At 43.4% G+C, this 21841-nt stretch overlaps 1 protein-coding gene across 6 annotated transcripts in view; it reads right to left on the bottom strand.

The window, feature by feature from the left end:
* The window catches only part of LOC135912444 (uncharacterized), an 861485-nt gene that overhangs the window by 728891 nt on the left and 110753 nt on the right, over nucleotides 1-21841 (bottom strand). For 5 of the 6 annotated variants that reach the window (XM_070532623.1, XM_070532621.1, XM_070532626.1 and 2 more), the window contains exon 2: nucleotides 13774-14056. In XM_070532623.1, coding sequence (XP_070388724.1) covers nucleotides 13774-14056 — 283 coding nt within the window. The remainder of the gene's footprint in view (nucleotides 1-13773; nucleotides 14057-21841) is intronic. The other variant, XM_070532622.1, reaches the window with a different exon arrangement.

A 21841-nucleotide genomic window follows, 5' to 3' on the forward strand; every position in this document is an offset into this window, starting at 1 on the left:
GTAACGCATGAGTTGTTTCTTCGTCTAGCCGAACCAAATATAGCCAAGCAACAGCAGTTCACCAGGCTAAACAGTGGTTCAACAACTAAAATAAAGGCTAGTATGCTTCGCATCCTGGGCTTAACCTTAGCTAAGCCACAGCCATTTTTTCTGTTGACCATCGATACCTCAACAATATAATGAAGAAAGACGTTTGTCTCTTGCCCCGTGTAGACGACGCACTCGATTGTCTTCATGGTGCCCAATATTTTTCGTCTATCGGCCTTCATTCAGGCTATTCGCGGATTGATGTTGACCCCTTGGACCGCGAAAAAACAGCATTCGTAACTCCAGATCGCACCTACCTCTTTAAAGTCATGCCTTTCGGTCTTCGCAATGTGCCGACCACATTCGAGCGCTGATGGCTTCGGTTCTTCATGGTTTGAAATGATCAACCTGCTTGTGCTACCTTGACAATGTCTTCGTTTTTTTTCGCCAACATTTGACAGTCATCTTGAGCGCGTCTCCATGATTCTCCAGTTATTCCACAAGGTTGGACTCCAGCTCAACGCCTCAAAATGCCATTTCAGACGCCGTAAAATAACCGTAGTTGGTCAGCTCGTAAACACGGCGGGTGTCCAGCCCAATCCTGAAAACGTTCACGCTGTTAGGAATTTTCCTGTCCCTTGTTCGGCTAAAGACATACGAAGCTTCATTGGGTTTTGCTCTTATTTCCGTCATTTCATCCGCAATTTCCCCGACATTGTGCGTTCTCTCATTGCGCTCCTCGCAAAGGGCGCTGCTTTTGCATGGAGCTCGCCTCAAGCTGGTGCGTTTTCGGCACTTATTGATGCCCTCACGACTTCTCGTATTTCAGCGCATTTTGATCCGATTGCTCCGGCAGAACTTCGACCAGATGCCAGCGGCCGTGTAGTCGATGCTGTCTTCGCTAAGCGTCAGGGCGGACGTGATTGCGTTATTGCCTACGCTAGCCACCTCCTCTCTGCTTCGGAGAAGAACTACTGAATCACAGAACAAGACTGTCTTGATCTTGTCTAAGCTGTCGCCAAATTTCGTCCCTACCAGTTTGGCCGCACCTTTAGCGTCGTATCTGATCATCATGGCCTACGTTGGCTTTCTTCGCTCAAAGTCCTTATAGGCTGCTTTGGTCATTGGGCTTTGCGCCTACAAAAAAACTCGTTTTCGGTAGTACACAAGTCCGGTCAGCCTTAGAAAGATGCCAATTGCATGGCATGGCATCCCGTAAATTCCCCTGATGTCCCCAACAAGACGCCAATGCCTCGTTCATCTCGGAACTCGTTCATTATACGTGACGAACAACGACGCGACTCGGCTTTACGTTGTATCATCGACAGCCTTAGCTTGTTCTGCCTTCACGACGGCACCTTATACCGCGACAGTATGCATCCTGACCGCCCTGAATGCCTCCTCGTAATTCCTGTTCAGTGCAATCAGCTGTCTTACGCAAGCCCCATGCTGGTCATGCGATGAGACCAATGCTGGTCACCTTGGCATTGAACAAGATCGGGCACTCCCATAGAGCCAAGCGGCCGAATTGACGACAGCGTACCAAGCAGGCGACAGTAATACCTGAACCACACTTCCAGTTTCGGTTTTGAACACGCGCGCTTTGAACGCTAGCTGCAATGCGTTACTTCGGCTGCACTGATCGCCGCGGCATTTTCTTTCCCTTGTACTGCTCACCCGCGCGTGGTCTTAATGCAGAATCCTTTCATTATTAGGTAAAAACGATTGCGAACGATCTTCAGAAGCCTCCATCTAATAACTTCCCCGTGCAATTTCACAACGACGACGCAGGACGCCTTGTGAAATGAAGAAATGTTCATTTTATTCTGTATAAATGCGCGTCACCGGCTTTTTGTGCATTAATCCAACGTTCTGGCACCAGGTAAGCACAAATAATTCGCATACGAGGCTCTACGACATCAGGTGAAAAAATTTAGTTACACGCATGTGTCACTTTGGTATGAACACCTTATAGGAATTTATTCATTTATTTATTGAACATACCTTACAGGCCCCTTGACAGGGCACTGAGTAAGCAAATTTGCAATTTAACACAAAGGAGAGGAATCGATGATAATGTGGTATGTTGGGAAATACAAGATTGGGCGGGAAAAAGAATAACACGAAGAGAAAAAAAATATTGGCTGGCATTATACGTATGGCAAAACTGCACACAGGAACTATAAAGTATACTGATTACAATGACAACGGTAAGAAGAAAAGAAACTACAACCAAAAATAGACTGACAAATATGCGGAATCTAGGCGGATGAACAGTTGGCAGGGTTTATTATACGCACAATGGTAGGGCATGATAAAAACCCAGGAACTAATGGCGTGCGCAGTAAAAACATTTATGAATATAAGAAATGCAGTCGGGCACAAAGTGGGATACTGAAAAAAAAAACACACGTGCAGTGGTACAAAAATGACGGATGTCGTGGGTCTTAAAGCTGTCAAAACAACAAATAAATAAATACATGGGTGGTATCCAGAACATGGCACCGGAAGTAAAACAAATTTGGAAAAACTAGTGGCAAATTTTTATTGCGAAAAGAAAGAGTGCAGAAGCTGACGGAAATTATCATGGTCTGGTTCGGATGCGACGTTGTATGGAAGACCATCGCACAAACGTATGGCGCGAGGAAGAGCAGATGAGTTGAAGGTGTGAGTTGACCCATATAATCGCGTGAAACATAACTGATTATGCAACCGACGTGATGTGATGGAAGGAGCATCAAGGTGGAGTGGGAATGGTCTGTTGCTGTATGCGTATTTGTGAAAAATGCATAAAAGGGCAATGTCGCGACGAGCACTAAAGAATTCAAGTGAAAGATTGAGCTTAATTTCCGTCATGCTGTTATGGTTGTCATAATTTACGTGAAATGAAACGCGCGGCCCTATTCTGAACCGCTTCAAGCATGTTAATCAAATAATTTTGGCAGGGGGACCAGATGGATGCGGCGAATTCAAGCTGTGGGCGAACGAAGGTCTGATAAGCTAGATGGCGAACGCGTGTGGGACAGTTATGTAAATTTCGACGTAAATATCCTAAAGATATTGAAGCTTTTGCGCATATGGTGGTAATATGGTGAAACCAGGAGAGGTTGGGTGTGAAATGAACAGCAAGGTACTTATAAGGCGACGCCTGTGACAGTTGGTAATTGTTAATGGTGTAGCAGTAGTTGGAAATGTTTTGCTTGCGTGTGACGTAGATTATTTTGCATTTTTCTGTATTCAGCGACATAAGTCATTTTTTACACCAGTTGCTAATGCGGTAAAGGTCGTTTAGCAGCGTTAAGTGGTCATCGGCACAGGTTATTGGACGATATATGATGCAATCGTCAGCGAAGATTCGCATGCAGGAAGAAATGTTTACTGGCAAGTTGTTTATGTAGATCAAGAACAATAGGGGGCCGATGACGCCCCCCTGTGGTACGTCCCAAGTTACGTGTGAAAGGGAGGACTGGAAATTGTTAATAACCGTGAACTGCTGGCGGAGTGAAAGGAAGTTACGGAGCCAAGATAAGGTTAGCGAGTCTAATCGAAGGGCAGATAATTTAGAAATCAGACGGCAATGGGCGACGCGATCAAAGGCATTCGAGAAATCAAGAAAAATACAGTTAGCCTGGAGGTTATTGGGCATGTTGCAATGTAATTCTGTACTTAATTCTAGTAGCTTGGTTTCGCAAGAGAAACCTTTCCTGAATACGTGTTGGTTATTAAAAAAGAAATTGTTACATTCTAAGTTTCGGTAGACATGAGAAGCGATTATGTGTTCAAGAAGTTTGCAGCAGATGAAAGTTAGAGATTGGATGGCAGCTTTCGGGAGTATGTTTATCACCGGCTTTAAACACAGGCACTATCTTACCAATTTTCCAATCGGAGGCAAGTTGACCTGTCGCTAAAGATTGCCTGAGAAGGTGGGATAAAATGTTAGGAGAAACGGAGACAGTGTTCTTGAGAATTTTAGAGTTATTATTGTCAATTCCGGCTGAAGTGGATAATTTAAGGTTTCTATTAGAAGTATTATCGCCTCTGCAGTTATTTCGATTGGTTCCATATATGGGAAGTCAAAATCGGGTACGTATGGAACGTCAAGATTGTCTTCCCGGGTGAAAACAGATGAAAAGAATGTGTTAAATGCCGAGGTGCAATGACTATCTGAAAGTGGAACATGATTGTCGTCTAGCAGCGATTTCTGTTGCTGATCGTGTTCGGGGGATACAAGATTCCAAAACTTCTTAGAGTTAGATTTCAGAAGAGAAGGTAACTCACTAGAAACATATTTTTGTTTAGCAGATACTACTGAGGAACCGTAAGTTATCATAAAATCTTTGTATGCCTTCCACGCGGAAGGCATGCTATGTCGTTTAGCTGTGCGGTATAAACGTTTCTTTTTGTTTCTAAGCTGCCGAAGGGATTTGATAAACCATGGGTTTAATTTATCATTTTTGACTGGTATTAGCGGGAAGTACTGATTTTCTGGCGCACACAATTTATCTCGGTAAAGTACCCAGTTGTCTTCGATGGAACGACTGTCGAAGGATGGTAGGAATGTGTCAGTGTAGAAGGTTTCGAGTTCGGTGTTAATTTTGCTGTAGTTGGCTTTACTGTAATCGCGAATTTTTTTGCTGTCGGTGCGGGAGAATGGTGACGGAATGTCAAGGGAAACTTGAAGGAGTTTGTGATCACTAAAACTATCCATGTGTAGTAGGACACCTAGTGTTTCAGGAGCCGTCGTAAGGATTAGGTCGAGGATATTGGAACCGCGTGTGGGTTGTTTCACTATTTGAAACAAGTTCAAATCTAAGGTTAGGTAGATAAATTCTGTGGACATGCGGCAGGGGGAAGACAACTGGTTCATGTTTATTGTAGGAAAATTAAACTCGCCGGAAATGTAAATGGCATCGGTGCGACATATCTTGATAGCCTCAGTGATGCTACTGCGCAGTTTGTTCACAAATGAATGGCTACAGTCCGGAGGTCGGTAACAATTGCCGATGAGCAGAGTGGAAAGCTTGGTTTTGCAGGCTACCCCGATAATTTCTATATTAGTGTGCATTGATTACGTATGATTGTAGAGTATTTTTTATTGCAAGAAGAACCATTCCGCCTCCCCTGTTTGCACGGTCATTTCGGTATATGTGAAAATTGTTGCGATAAGGCAGAATTTCACTATCTGTGATGTCAGGGTAGAGCCACGTTTCGGTAAGGGCAAGTATGTCGCAGTCACTGTCATCAAGGAAAGAACAGACCAAATCGCGTTTCGGTAGTAGGCTGCGGATATAACAAGATGATATAGATAATGAGCAAATGGCTTGATTTGACTCAGATTTATTCAGATCTTGCATGCGCATGTTAAACTTTAGCTATCTGCTAGCTAGAACAACTGAGTCAGTGTTGATATCATATATGTAGGTGTTTTTGTTAATACGCAGACGGTTGACTGGTACTTTGAAAGGCTTGTTTTGGGCTTTGGCAAAGCCCACCAATTTTCGCCTTGCTTGTCGTGTCGCTGGAGAAAAATCTTCGCCCATGGAAAATGTCGTCCCTTTTAATTTTCGTACCGAAGACAAAATCTGCTGCTTGTCTTTGAAGAACGTTAGTTTTGCGATAATTTGTCTGTTCTTTCCTTCGGTGAAAACACTCGAATTGCGAACTAGTGGTCGTGATTTCTAATCGTTCAGAGCAAAAGCTTATTAATTTTTCCTCGGCCTTAGCCCATTCTTGTTCCACATTATCTTCAATCCCAAAAAAGCGAAGATTTGATCGTCGCGGCCTCTTTTCAGAGCGTCGCAACGAGACGTAATTTCTGCCAACTGATGTGATACCTTGAGCAGGCTTGAGCAGGAATACTGCGTATAGAGGCCGAACGTGCGAAAGAGGTGAATGGGCGGCCTTACAAACAAGAGCAATTCACTTTTACATACATCCCGTAGAAAATATCCGACTCATCCTAAACAATACTGTACATATCACGAAAACATTCGATTCCCGAAAATTCCCCCATTGCCGGTCCTTCATGCCCGCACTTTAAGAGCACACATACGCGTGCTACTGCGCGTTTACAAAAGAACTTCGCTTCAACCGACGCGATATTCCGCTACGTATACACAGAGGTAGCCAACGCACAGGCTCTCAAAAACAGCATGCTGGACGCTCGCTGAATTCCTTCTACTAGCATTCAAAACAAATGCTTGGGTGCAAAGCCTGTTTTCAATCGCTCAGAAGACAATTTCAGAGTTAAAAGTGCCTGGCATTTGAGCTCCTTGGCGTCATCTTTTGCACTTTCTGCCGGCGCAAGCACCACCCTCCCATGTTATCACTCTTGGTAATCGCTCGTTGCGTTTTTGACAAGCGTGAGTGTGGAAATAAGGTATGTTTTGTTACGGGGCCACAAAAGGCGTCCCAAACTTGCTCCACGAAGATTCAGTACACGCCATATTTGCCACCGCAGCCGAGCTGCTTTTCGCTAACTGCGTCACAACACCACGAGCGGCGGGCGCGCCTGAAAACTACCGCAATTAGTTACAATAATGTGGTAATCACGGAAAGCGTCGCAAACATCCCCTAGTACGAGTCGTTAACTCACATTAACTGCGGCAGGACGGCTGAGCTGTTTTTCGTTAACACCGTCACATGTGATGGGTTCCGTGGCGCAGCCAAACTGTTCCAAATGCGTCGCAGATTATCAAACAAAATTTCTCACCTTGCCCTAGACTAATAACGCAGTGGTGTCTTGTCGAAGTGCAGAAAGAGCGCAAGAATACGCCGGGAGCCCCAGAAAGCAGGGTAAATCCAATAGAAAAACAGACAGATGGGTAGCCGAGCAGCCCGACGCTCAGAAGCGCAGCTGGCCTCTGACTGCCGTGGCGCGTCTGGCGTATGACGCATGCATCTGGCGCGTCATTGGCCTGTCGCTATGTAACGCAAGAAAAGTGAGTCGCAAAGTATAACCTAACTGTGAACATATGTATAGTTTTGCCAGGAAAGAATAAAAAGGAATGAAAGAATGTCAGTTAACTCCATTTCCAATTCTTTTTTTTAATGCTCACTGTAGAAAACTGTCCACATTATTACTAGCGTGCGGTATTTCCTGCAGCCACTGTTTGCTGAGTGTCCCCTCTTCTTGAAATCCTTTCTCTATGAACTTGGTGTCACCCGCACTTATGATCGCGTCACGCGACGTTTCTTCTGGCCTGGTCTCTACCGCTCCGTGCAACGATATGTCGATAACTGCGAGCAATGCCAGTGCCGCAACCGACTAGCTACGCTATCTGCCGGTCTGTTTCATCCTTTCGACATTCCCGCCAAACCGTTCTTTCGTGTTGGTTTCAAGATTCTTGGCCCTTCCCAACCTCGACATCAGCCAACAAGTGAGTCGCCGTCGCGACAGACTACGCGATGCAATACGGCATTACCGGCGCCATCTCAGCTGCTCCACGGATGTCACTGACTTTCTTCCTCATGACATCATCTTGCATCATGAATTCTTCGACGGATTCTCACTGATTAAGGCCGGTACATTTTGTCTCGCGTCATCGCAGGCATCCTTCGTTCTCGCCCTACCAGCCATAAGTTCACAACGGCACTATTTATTGGCTGTTTGCTCCCCCCCCCCCCCCCCACGCTGTAATGCCTACGGATGCTTTGGGTATTGCGATAAATAAATAACTAAATAAATAAAATAAATCCGCTCATCATCGACAAACGAATCCCAACGCGCCTGAACCGAACTGTGAGGGACATGCATGCTGTCAGTACACGTCTCCGACTACCGTATCCCGGCCACGGCGGCCGCATTTCGATGGAGGCAAAATGAGAAAACACCCGTGTACTTAGATTCAGGTGCACGTTAAAAACCCCGGGTGGTCAAATTTCCGGAGTCCTCCACTACGGCATGCCTCATAATCAGAAAGTGGTTTTGAGACGTTAAATCCCATAATTTAATTTTCAATTTTTTAAACGTCTCCGCCAACCGCGGCGTTTGGGACGCTACTTTGCCGTATGTTACTTTCGCCTACAATTTGTCCAGGCATGACACCACTGTTTACTTACCGTTTATATTTTGTAGGAACGCGAACTTTCTCTGCCTTCCGACATTTTACTGCCCACAGCTCTAAGCTCACCCACTACGTATTTTCGCGATGACATAGCGCGTAGTGACACAGCTCGCCAGATCGCTCATAAAAGGTTCACAGTGTCCCAGGCTTCCAATAAAGCTTTGTTGGACAGTCGCCACAAAGACGTTTGCTACTCCCCCGGTTCGCTCTTGCTGCTGTGGCCTCTGTACCGCAACATTGGTCTCTCCGAAAAACTATAGTCCCGCAACGATGGTCCTTTCTGGGTGCTACGTCAAGTCACCGACGCTACACACGGAATCGAACCCGTCTTCGAGCCGTCGCCGTCCACGCCACCGCCCTCTGCTATGGCCCATGTAGTGACACTTAAGCCGTACGTCTGGCGTAGCCCCTCTGGTGCGCCGTAACAAGCAGCGGCTCTCTCGCCCTAGGGCAGCAGTGCCTCGAGGCAGGCCGCCCTAGGCAGGGAGGACGACGGCGACGAAGTGGCCAGAGGCACGCGCGAAAGCGTTGCATCAGTCGCCGGTGCTTGTGGCTGTTGTAACCTTGTATATAGTAATAATTTGTAAATATGCGTTATCCCCATGACAACAGCTTCGCATTTTTTTTATTTCTCTGTAGATAAGTCAGTAATCAGTGAACACATGGACTCTGAAGGATTTTACTTAATGGCTCTATGGTGTCCGGCATACAATACTAAAGTATAGATTGCCGGAATCGCGGGTAAGCGAACCTATATATATATATATATATATATATATATATATATATATATATATATATATATATATATATATATATATATTTATATAAATATATATATTAATTATTTATTTCGAAAATGACATACAAATACGAGCCTGCCCAAGCCAACAATGGGCTTGTGGGGCGGCGCTCGGCAGAATGGAGCAAGCCAGGGAGCGGCACAGTAAATCAATTATGTACAAGACTCAAAATAAAACTAAAGAAAGAAAGAAAGAAAGAAAGAAAGAAAGAAAGAAAGAAAGAAAGAAAGAAAGAAAGGAAAGAAACCAAATTGCACATACAAATCCAAAATATAAGATTTAACTTCTTTCCGTGTGCTGGAAGATAAAACTATATCTGGCAGGTCATTTAACACATCAGGTACATAGAAGGCACGGACACGTTTGCCATATCTTGTCCGTACTCTTGTATCCATAATAATTCTTTATTTATTAATTTTCGGATTTTCGAATACAAGCTTGAGGTTAGCGCTAACCACGTCGCACCTTCCCTCGTTTTACTGCCGTGTTCCTTTGTTTTTCAACATAAAAATCGTTGACAGATATTTTAAATAATGTATAATTTTCGGTTTAAATGGCCCACTGAATCGGTAGCCGTACAAGTGGTGGATGCTGATGACAATAGCATCGCGAAATAAATTAGCGATTGCTTTCCAGTAACACCAAATCAGCTTTCGATGGGGTAACTATCAGCCTTGCTGGAATTAGAAATACAACATTTTTTTGTATTTTCATACGCATACAACGCACGCTGTAGGTATCTGCATTGTCCTCGGTCAGCTGAACTTAGCAACGTGTTCATATTTTTAGAAATGGCACACGTTACGCCAGACGTGCGAGCAAAATTTTGTTCGTGTCGGTTAATTACATCGTGACCAGCGTTATACGCATGTTCTTAGATGTCTCGGGAAAACGACACTGGCTTTTAGTAGGGAGCAAATGTGGGCGAAGCGTGCATTCTTTGCAAAATATATGCAGTAAAAGTTTAAACTGCGTGTTAGTCACCGGCAACTAAATTTTATACTGCGACTGCTCGATAGAAGCAGCTCCCCTGTAAATGTTGCTGGATACTGTAAGGCCACACACAGGAGGTGCGTTTGTTATTTGTTAGATTGTTAGACTATATCTGTTATATTTCAGCCGTATATCACGAATAACTAAAGAAGAGAACGCTTGTAATGCACCCGACTGCGTAGCGTGTAGCAATTTTCCGGTGAACGCTGAGGTCATCATCATCATCAGCCTGGTTACGCCCACTGCGGGACAAAGGCATCTCCCTTACTTCTCCAACTACCCCGGTCATGTACTAATTGTGGCCATGTTGTCCCTGCAAACTTCTTAATCTCATCCGCCCACCTAACTTTCTGCACGCTGAGCTAACCTATTCTAAATTAATTATTCTAACAGTTCCAGAATTCCAGAATTAGGTGTTAATAATTTTTAGTCAACCAGGTGCTCTTCTGAATAAGATCCCCGCATTCTGTCTTTGTTTTCGCCTCTTCCTTCCCAAGCAGCTTTACAAACATATCCTACAAACAAATACATTACTCAACTCCAACTTCAAGGAAAACTTTAGCTCGGGTGCTCCTAACTAAATACATGCGAAATCGCCAATCGTTTTTCCGAGTAACTACTGCACCAAATCTGGTAAGTTATGCTGAATTTAGAAGAAAAGGCCAACATGTAGTGATTTCTGAAAGGCATATTTTATTTAGGGACTCTCCTTTTCGACATACACTTTTGAAAAATTGACAAATAAAAAAAAACAATGTTTGGCATATCGAACTCGGTATCTTTTCAACTCAACATTGCTTGGGCTGCAAGCACGTGGTTGCGGGATTGAGTCCCGGCCGCGTGGACCGCATCTCGATGGGGGCGAAATGCAAAAAGACTCGTATAATTAGATTTAGGTCCAGGTTAAAGAACCCCATTTGTCCAAATTAGTCGGGAGTCCTCAACTATGGCGTGCCTTATAATCAGATTGTCCTTTTGGCACGTAAAACCCTATAATTTAATTTTAATGCAGCAACTAAGAACGATATCGTAATTCTATAAACTGCGCCTAAAGTACATCTAAAGCGGAAAGCAATTATATATCATGCGTCATCCTGAAATATACCAATAATTTGTGAATGTGCATCTACAAGTCTCTTACAAACATACCAACGAATTCCTACGTACTCAATTCATGCATAACAATTGTTCACTTTTGCTGCTGCAATGCATGCAGTTTATAAAAATGTAACATTGGCTTTCCTTGCTGAACAGGGCATTTGTATGCTTCATCATTCGATGTTTTTACTAATTTGCCAATTTCCTGCAATTATTGTAAAAAATTGCATACCCTAATCAAAAGTCTACTTTCTGCAGTCGCTGTAATTTAACTTTCACAATTCCAACAAATTTCGCTGAAATCGGTTCACTGGTTTTGTCATCAAATCATTTTTGCGTTTTACATGTATTTTAGTAGCCGGCATCGGAGATCGACCCGAGCTAAAGATTCCTCTTAGCACATCAGGCCGCTTCATTAGGAAAGCAATGAAACCAAGCTGACGTATATGCAAGTCCGTGGCAGCAGTGCTGCACAAATAAAGAAAGCTACAGAAATTCCGAGAATTTTCTAGTAATGCGTAAGAATTATTTGGCTTGGCTATGACTCGGTTCACATTTAGGTTTGCTTACTTGCTATTCCTAGCTTATGCGCGTCAAATCATGGCCTCTCCGGTGGCAAGAAAGACTTAGGCTTTAGTAGACAGTTGTCTGATTCTCTCGTCGCGTCAATGAAATCGTATCAATTGAGCCCGAACACTCGGCACGAGCGCAATTCAACTTTCTTTGAATATGATGGCGATGCTTGCTTGTGCGCACTTTTCTTGTACACGCCTAGGAAAGCCCAACGAAAACACGCCAAACGTGTCAACGCGCTCCCTTACCCGCAAGGTGTTGATAACGCGAAGGACGCTCAGCAGCATTCAGTTGGACATTGGACCACCCCAAAATCTCTAAGTCTTCCCACACTGAAATTCCAAGTTGGCCCCACCCCAAATTTCAAGCTGGTTCAACCCCACACTTCTGTTGTGCCAGTCCCAAACTTCAAGTGCACCCACCCTGAAAGTGAAGTTCATGCACCCCAAATGTAAGTTAGCCCACGCCCAAATATAACATGGCCCACTTGCAGTTGTCAAGTTTGCCCACCCCCAAATAGAAGTTGACCCACCCCAAAATTTCATGCTAGCCCACTTCCAAATTTAGGTTGGCCGACATTCGAATTTAAAGTTTGCCCAACCTCCAGTTTTTCATTGCATTTCATTTTCATTTATTAATACTGTTAGCCCATTATTTGGGCTGTTACAGGGTGGAAAATATTTGTTGCAGTGCAGAAAATGCATTGGCAATCAGAGCCTTGTATACTTGTAGATACAAAATGGGAATAATGTGCACAACCTGCGGCTCACAACAAAATACAAATGCGGTAGTGGAAGCACACACAAGTTCGCCCACTCCAAAATCCAAGTTGGGTCACTCTCAACTTTCCAGTGTGCCCGCCCCAAGATTTAAATTTGGCGCACCCTCAATTTTTATGTTGACCCACCTCCAAATGTTAAGCTCTGTAACTCAAAACTCTGTAACTCAACAACGAAAAGTGATGTCACAATTCTGTGAATTGCATGTAATAGTACATCTAAAGCGAACAAAATTGAAATGGTACACATGAATATAAAAAATTAGTAATATGTAAATATAGCTTTTGCACAACCCTTGTAACCAACGTAAGAAAAATTCACGTAAAATGTAAAATGACATACCGAATTTGACTGCTTTTAATGATCGAATGGGTGCGTTTACAGAACCACGATATCTGTTCCTGATGCAAAGGTATGAATTTTTAAACGTCGTGTTTCTATTTTTTCCAAAGAATGGAATTTTTGAAAATTGTTTAAGCAAAAGTCAAGGCCTAAATCGAAATTTTGCTTGCAAAAGTCACTACAATGTAACTTTTTCTCTCAAATGCAACAAATTTCACTAAACTCGGTCCAGTGGTTATCTCAGAAAAAGGTTTTTGCGTTTTACATGTATTGGAATGCACACATCGGAGTTAGGCCCGAGCTAAAGCTTCCTCCTAAGTCTAATGAAATAATTTTTATGAACACTGAAAAATATCTCGAACTAAGCTGTGGGGATCGAATTGCTCATGTATTTGAATTATGAGTGTATTTTACTTATTATGCAAACTAGAAGTGAGGCGTGCAGACAGGACACAAGAGTAGAGAAGTGGACAACACGAACGCCGACTATCAACTGAAGGGAGCACTGAGGCGAAAAATGAAAGACACAAAACTCATCTGCGCATGCTCAGGAATGGTAACACCACGTGTCAATCGGGTACACTCGTGGTGTTACCATTCCTGTGCATGCGCAGATGAGTTTTGTGTCTTCTTTCATTTTTCGCCTCAGTGCTCCCTTCAGTTGATAGTCGGCGTTCGTGTTGTCCACTTCTCTACTCTTGTGTCCTGTCTGCACGCCTCACTTCTAGTTTGCATAATGAATCCTTACCAACTAGCTCAGCTTTCTGTCGTTCTAAGCTATATTTTACTTATTTTCATGCTTTTCTATTCAAGATGGTATGTGCGCCTATACTTCTCCGCAAGCCCTTTGTTCGTTTGGCTTTAGCGGTGCCATATATTTTTCTTCTATTTAGTAAAAAGGATTATTTTAAAGCACAATGGGGATCATTAAATCACGTTATCAAGTGTACAGCTGCCATACCTGCTTCAAATATACGCTACAGTTGACAATGCCTGTGTTTTCCCCCTCGCGTTTTCTCGTAGCTGATTTTATGAGGCTTGCCCCGTACTGAATGTGGGTGTGGCACAGTGGCCACTGATCAAGGTGGTTACCTCAACGTAGTCGAGACAGATGCCGTCGACCGCAGTGGATCGTCTCAGCTTCATCTTTTGCATCGAGATGACAACGCCGTCCGAGTTGTTGGCTCGAACCATGAAGACGCATTTGTCGCTCACGGCGCGCCGAGGTTGCTCGGCTACGATGTAGATGGCCGAGCCGGGGCCAGTCGCATCCAGCGTCAGTCCCGGACCACTGCACAGCTCGAACAGGAGCGCTGCGGCACGATGACCGTACACTGTGTATCTCCACTGTGCTACAAAAGGGTGACGACGCAAGCTGAAAATTAACACATTATGGAAGAAATCATACACTGTGAGAGCAAGATGGGTTATAAATTTGTGCGGAACTGATCTGCGATCACTACACAGTTGTGCGAATAACCGGAATGCATCATGTATGAAGCTTGCGCTCCAGCCCCAAGCGCTTTCCCATAGACAGTATGCAACATTTTGCAGCGCCGCCTTAAAGCATATCCAGTGGCGCATGCCAGCTGACCGAAGAAGGCGTGCAAAGAGGTTCATTGCGTTGCGGTCAACACCCAGTGCTAAGCACATATCCACTGGAACAGCCCACACATTTAGATTCCGCTATATGAGGGAACGGCACATCATAGTGGCGCGGACTTGGACGTGACACGCGCCTCCATTTTTTTTCTTCAGAAATCCGTATGCCTCTATAGGATAGAGCAATCGCAATGTACTATCATGGTTTAATAAACCCAGCCCGATGAGTGCGGAGTGCTCTATAGCAGTACAAGCTTAGCTCTGCATTCACGGAAGAAGTGTAATCGATTCTCTCATCTTAACTAATATTGTTTTAACAATTGTTGTAATCCCACCCCTTGTATATTACCCCGCGTGGGGCATTTATGGAAATAATGAAAGAAAGAAAGCAGTGTAAGTATTCATTGGCTAGTACTGCAGCGCAATCGCGCGAAAAGAGCGTGTCTACCCCTGCGAGTAATATCTCGTACCTGCGAAAAATGCGCAATTTCCAAAGGCATTTAATCATTACAATATTGTAAATGTAGATGATTTCTAGATTTATAAGCAATAAGGTACAATTTAAAGCAAAAAGTAGAAAGAGAATACCCATATGCATACATATCACTCCTTCAGAAATTTCATAGAGAAGCTCACACTAGGATCCATTTTAACAAAAGAACTGCGCTAGACAAAGTATACAGCGACGACAAACGCGGGCGCCCACTATACAGCCTGTCTACGTCTTTTTCGCGCAGTTTTTTTCTTAATATGGAACCACACTAACTCGCTCAGCTCTCAGTTTTGATGACTTATACTAGGAGTGGACCAAGAAAAATGTTGGGGTAGGACCGCATGAAATTTGCGGTTGGGTCAAATTGAAATTTGGACCTGTGCCAAGTAAATTTCGGGGTGGGCCAAATAGAAGTTTAGGGATGGGAAAACCTGAAATTTGCGAGTGGTCCAACTTCCAATAGCAAGTGAGTCGATTGAATTGTGGGGTTAATCCAATTTAAATTAGGAGGCGGACAAATTTAAATTTGGTAGTGGGACAAGTTGAAATTTAGACATGGATAAAATTACTTTTAAAGGTGGGCCAACGCGAATTTCGGGATGGGGCAAGTTTAAATCTGGGGATGGGACAACTTGAAATTTGCGGGTGGACCTTATGTTTATTATGTTGCCACATTTATGTATGTGTACAGACCACTTAAATAAGATGCGAACTTAACTGGCTTGGTAATAGGAGTAAAAACAATACACTTTTTTTAACATTTAGGCTTCACTGATTAGCCGATAACCACACTGAAAGGGAATATAGCCAGTTGTTATTCAGAAGAATTAGAATAGAGATGTTATCAGAGGAGAAAAAAAACTCAGAACGGTTTGGGTGCAATCTCGTCGGAACGGATAATTCATATTTAAAACAGCACCAAAAAAAATACAAGGACAAGGGAGGACACAGCGCTCGTCCTGTCTTCTCCGTTATCAGTGTTTTTTTTGTGTGGTGTTTTATATAATAAAAAAAGACGTTTGTATTGCCGGCATATAATACAATATTGGGTGTTTCTGCTACTGCCACGATAACATTAATATAAAGCAGGAAAATCATAGGACTTGAAATATAACCCTGCGGGACGCCTTACCTAATGACTCCTAAATCTGATTTTAAGCTGTTGATTTCCACAAATTGAGAGCGGTGTGATAAATAGCTACGTAGTAAGTCTAAATCAGGGCCTCCGATTCCATAAAAGAGTAACTTAGAAAAAGTATGTCATGTTTAATTGAATAAAATGCTTTATTAAATTCTAAAAATAAGCCTATTGTGCATTGTTGGTTTTCTATATTGTCAACAACTTTATCACGTATTTCAAGAAATGCACATTCAGTGGATTTACCCATTTGAAAGCCATACTGATTCGGGGATATAAGGTTATGTTTTTCCATGTGTCCAGTTCCAGTCCAGAAAAAACTGGAAGTATGGATATCGGCCCGTAATTAGCGATTCGATCAGTTGCGCCACCTTTATGCAAGACGACGATCCTAGCAGTTTTCATGTTATCTGGAAATGTGCCTGTAAAAAACACAATGTTTGTTATGTCAAAAAGAGCAGTGCATAATAAATCCGCGTCTGCTTTAATTAGTGCTACTTTAATATCGTCATAACCACAAGAGGAGCAGTTCCTTAAACTGCTAATAATGTCATAGTAAAATATTTAGCGCGTACAATTCACAAGGACCGAGTGAAGCGGGACACACGAGCGCTACTCACAACCAATTTATTTTCGGAAATATACAGAACATAAATACCGCAGCTGTCAGCGCTGAGCATTTGCAACAAGAGTGGTCAGTAAAACAGAAACACATTGAAAACAGATTAAGAAGGTTCAACGAATATTTTAAAAAGCAAATTCATTTCTAGTAACTGCAACCGATGGTTGGCTTATGCATTTTTCAGCACACTTCATGATACGAAATGCTTCTGTGATTTCACGAGTTAGTTTGCTTTTATCTGAAAACACAATGTTAATGCCGAAAAATACCGGATCACAATGACATAGATTACAGTAGTTCGGCAAGTGCGAATGGTTTTCTTTACCGAGAGAACATTCATGTTCTTTAAGTGGGGTGTTTATGCACCGACGGGTTTGTCCTATGTACATGTTGCTACGGATTAACGGAAGCCGGTACCCAACACGTATTCTGCATTTCGTGAATTTTCGATCTTCTTTTAGACTGCAGCTGCATTTTTTTACCCGATTGTCTAACTTATTTGAATTAGCTTGGCACAGTTTTACACCTTGTTAGGAGCGCTGAAAACCACTTCAACGCCATACCGGCTGGCAACATTCTTTAGCCCATGGAAAAAATAATGGACGTAAGGTGCAACTCCAAGGCGCTTCTTGTTCGTGCTAAGCCTGCTCCTTGAATGTGTGGGTTGTACGCCCTTTACTACGTTTATTACCTTTTCGTCCGCTCTGACTATAATGTGTTCGGGAATCTCACTGATGCTAGTCTTGTTACCTGATTGGCAAAGCTTTCTTTTAGTAGGTGGCAACAAGATTTTACTTATGCAGCCCGAAGGCAAGACACCGCAATTGCGCTTTTTACCATCTTCGAATGCCCTCATTTGTACTGTAATATGGGATTTTTTGATCTAGGGCTGCACATCCAGCTTGTGTGATCGGGTAGCAATCGCAGAGAAAGGTTTAGAAAGTGTAGTTCGTTTTCTTTGTCAATCTGATGTGTATACTTAAGGCTTAGGCCACATTCATGGAACACTTTCAGTACATTAAACACATTACAGCCGTGTAGTTTCCATCAAAAATAACAAAAAAATCATCAACGAATCGTAAAATTTTTGCCAAGCTTCCTAATGCACTATGAATACTTTGGTCTACACGAGCTAGAAAAATGTCGCTTAGTGTTGGGGCTACCTTGGAACCTATACATACACCTGATCTTTGCACATACATATCTTCATTCCAACTGACAAAAGTAGAACTAAGATAAAAGAATAGTACTTCCATAAAGCTTTCCACGGGTGCTCCGCTGTCATTTCTAAATTTTACTGCATCATTATCTTCGCAAATACACAGTTTAACATTTTTTTAACAGCTCTGTGTCCCCCTTCGCTGTGTCCTTGTCAATTGTGCGCGCTAAATATTTTACTATGAATTCGTACCAACTCGCCCAACTATCACTTCTGCTGCTAATAATGTGTGCTGTTTCTGTAGGTGTAACAAGACGAAGCTACATAGTATTCTGCAAACGGGTGGGCTCGGTGGCTTCGCCACAACGGTGTCACGTAACATGCTGGCTTTCACCATGCAGATGATCACCGCCGTTGTTTGCCACGTGCTGCTGCCTCCACTGCAGATGGCTTACATCGCGGGACCAACGGAGCGTGCGCCATCACTATGCCGATACCCCAACCAGATCGACATCTCACCTACCTTGCCTTTGCTGAAGAAACCTAGGCCGCCTCTCGGGTACTGGACCCTCCAACCAGCGTGGGACCACACATCGAAAGTGACACTATCGAGTCCGTCTACTATAAAGGAGCAGCAACCATCGCGACTGCATTGTGGGCTCGGTGGCTGCGCCACAACGGTGTCACGTAACATGCTGGCTTTCACCATGCAGATGATCACCGCCGTTGTTTGCCACGTGCTGCTGCCTCCACTGCAGATGGCTTACATCGCGGGACCAACGGAGCATGCGCCATCACTATGCCGATACCCCAACCAGATCGACATCTCACCTACCTTGACTTTGCTGAAAAAACCTAGGCCGCCTCTCGGGTACTGGACCCTCCAACCAGCGTGGGACCACACATCGAAAGTGACACTATCGAGTCCGTCTACTATAAAGGAGCAGCAACCATCGCGACTGCCTTGTGGGCTCGGTGGCTGCGCCACAACGGTGTCACGTAACATGCTGGCTTTCACCATGCAGGTCAGTGCAAAATACAGTCTTTTCAGTAAGAAATGTAGCAATTACTGTTTGGTGCAGCTCCCGAGCCCTCAGTGCTGCCTCGCTATGCTTAGTGAATGTGTGCATGCTATCCAGTCATTGCTGTTGCTGTCAGGCGATCTCGAAACCAATCCGAGGCCTAGTATAGCTGACGTTTTCGCTGAGCTGCAGAAGCTGACAGTTGGACAAAGCACGCTAATCACTGAGGGACAAGGTCTAAAGAATCAACTTTCGTGCACCGATACAACACTAACAGATTTAAGTAAGCGAAATATGGAACTGGAACAACACTACCAGGCACTGATACCCCTGCGAAGCGAATTAGAAGCTGTGTACGCTACTACTTCTGAAACTGGTCGCCTGGTATCTAGCCTAGAGAGCCACATAGAGGATGCTGACAACCGTTCACGCAGAAGCAACCTAATATTGTATGGCATTCCTGACCCCAACCCTCCTGAAACCTTTGAGCAATCAGAAAAACTATTTATTGACAACATTCAAGAGCACATGAACATAAGCATCGACCCAAAAGAAATTGATCGTGCACACCGGCTAGGACGCTATTCACCAGGCCGTAAACGCCCCATCATTGCCAAGTTTGCATTCTATAAAACAAAAGAATTGGTCTTGTCTAATGGTCGCAAGTTAAAGGGGAGTAACTGCAGTATTGGCGAGGACTTTTCACCCGCTGTTCGAAATGCCCGCAAACATCTTGTTCTTTTCGGCAAAAGCAAAGCAACACCTTTCAAGCTACGTTTCAAAACACTTGTCATAGGATCCAAACGCTACGAATATGATGAATCATCTAAAACCGTAAAGGAGATTCACTAGCAATCAAAGTGCAATAGAGGTTCGCTTAACCCTCGCCACATCACCACAACGAATAATCTTTCTTTATCTGCTATTTTCACTAACGCCCATAGTTTTCTTCCCAAACGCGAAGACATATCATGTCTCGTTTCTTCATCAGGCAGTAATTTACTTTTTTTAACAGAAACATGGCTAACATCGGTGATCAGTGATAATGAGGTATTATCCGACTTGCCAAACTTTGAAGTTCATCGCTGTGACCGCCAAGGAAGGCGAGGAGGGGGGGTTCTTATAGCGTTTAGCAAGGAATTGCCCTGTACACCAATCGCGCCTCCTACTGGCCTTGAGATAGCCTGGCTACTTATCCGCTCTTTCCCACAGGCTGTCCTGCTGGGTGTTTGTTACCGAACACCTGTTAACAGCCCCGATTTTGCCTGGAATATTAAACAGCATTTTATGCCAGGTTACTGCCGCACATCCTAACGCTCATATTATTTTATTCGGTGACTTTAACTTTCCTGGTATTGACTGGCATGACCCATCTTCAGCAGCATTAACTAACACTGAAGCTAGAGATTTCACCGATGTCTGTTTGAACTTTAATCTTTCACAGCTTGTTTCTGAACCAACACGTGTATCGCTTGACTGTGCGAACATCTTAGATCTTATACTAACTAGTCACCCCGACAGCTTATCATCATTAACCTTCCTTCCTGCTATCAGCGACCCCAAAGTTCTTCACGCTACCTTTTTCTTTTCCGCACCACCACGTGCAACATATCACAAAACTATCAGCCTGTACGATAAAGGAAACTTCTAAGCGATTAATGACGAACTGACTGCCTTTCTACCACACTTTCAATCAAGATTTTACGAGCGAACCACTCGTACAAATTGGACGCTCTTAAAAACTAAAATTATTGAATTAGCTGACAAACATATACCGAAAATTACCTTCCGTCCAAACCGTCGGAACCCATGGTTCACTAACCATGTAAAGCGACTAGAAAATAAGAAAAAAAGACTTTTTCGATCTGCCAAGCAAAGTACAAATCCTAACTTATGGGAAAAGTATTATTCTGCCGAGAAAATGTACTTATCCGCTGTTCGCAGCGCCAAGCATACTTTTTTTAACATCGATCTAGCGAAAATACCTAGAGACAACCCCAAGAAATTCTGGGAAGTTATAAACCCCCCTCAAACTCGCGCCATAACTCTCGCTGACGATTCTGGAGATATCATGACTGATACCGACTGCGCCACTTCGTTCAACGATGCCTTCGCCTCAGTTTTTACTAAAGATACTAGTTCTCCCCTACCATTAATGTCTAGCAACATAGTATCCGTAACGCCGGCCATCGCGTTCTCTGTAGATGGTATCTCCAAAATAATTGATAACCTCAAACTATCTTCATCCACCGGTGTCGATGGTATTAACTCGAAACTGTTAAAAAATACTAAGCATATCTCAGCCGCATTTTTGTGTCTCTTATTTTCTGTCACTTTTAGCAGGTTACATCCCTTATGAGCGGAAAGTAGGAAAGGTCATTCTTATCTACAAGGGAGGCAATAGGAATAACCCACTAAATTATCGCCTCATCTCCTTAACAAGTCTTCCATGTAAGATAATGGAGCACGTCATTTACTCACTCATCATGGACCATTTAGACGCCAACCATTTTTTTCATCCTGCTCAGCATGGGTTTCGTAAGTGCTTTTCTTGCGAGACCCAGCTAGCTCTTTTCCTTCACGACCTTCATAGGAATCTTGACTTTAATAAACAAACTGATGCTATCTTCCTCGACTACGAAAAAGCTTTTGACAAAGTCCCTCACCATCACTTATTACATAAACTTTCTTTCTTGAATTTAGACATGAATGTATTAAAATGGCTAGAAACGTTCCTCACTAACCGCGAGCAATTCGTTACTATCAACGACCAGTCCTCCGTCAACCTTCCGGTATCATCAGGTGTCCCTCAGGGGTCTGTTCTTGGACCACTTCTATTTTTAATATACATCAATGACTTACCCCTTCAAGTGACTTGCAAAATTCGGATGTTCGCTGATGACTGCGTGCTTTATCATACCATTAGCAATGACACTGATGGAGACATTTTGCAACAAAATCTCAACCATGTACAGTCTTGGTGTGCCCATTGGCTAATGACTCTTAATCCCAAAAAATGTAAACATATGTCATTTACCCGTAGTCGTACACCCTTCTTACCTTCTTACGCAATAGCCAACAATCAGATTGAAACAGTAAAATCATTCAAGTACCTAGGCGTCAT

Source organism: Dermacentor albipictus, chromosome 1 (genome assembly GCF_038994185.2).
Source record: "Dermacentor albipictus isolate Rhodes 1998 colony chromosome 1, USDA_Dalb.pri_finalv2, whole genome shotgun sequence".
Taxonomy (NCBI): Eukaryota; Metazoa; Arthropoda; class Arachnida; order Ixodida; family Ixodidae; genus Dermacentor; species Dermacentor albipictus.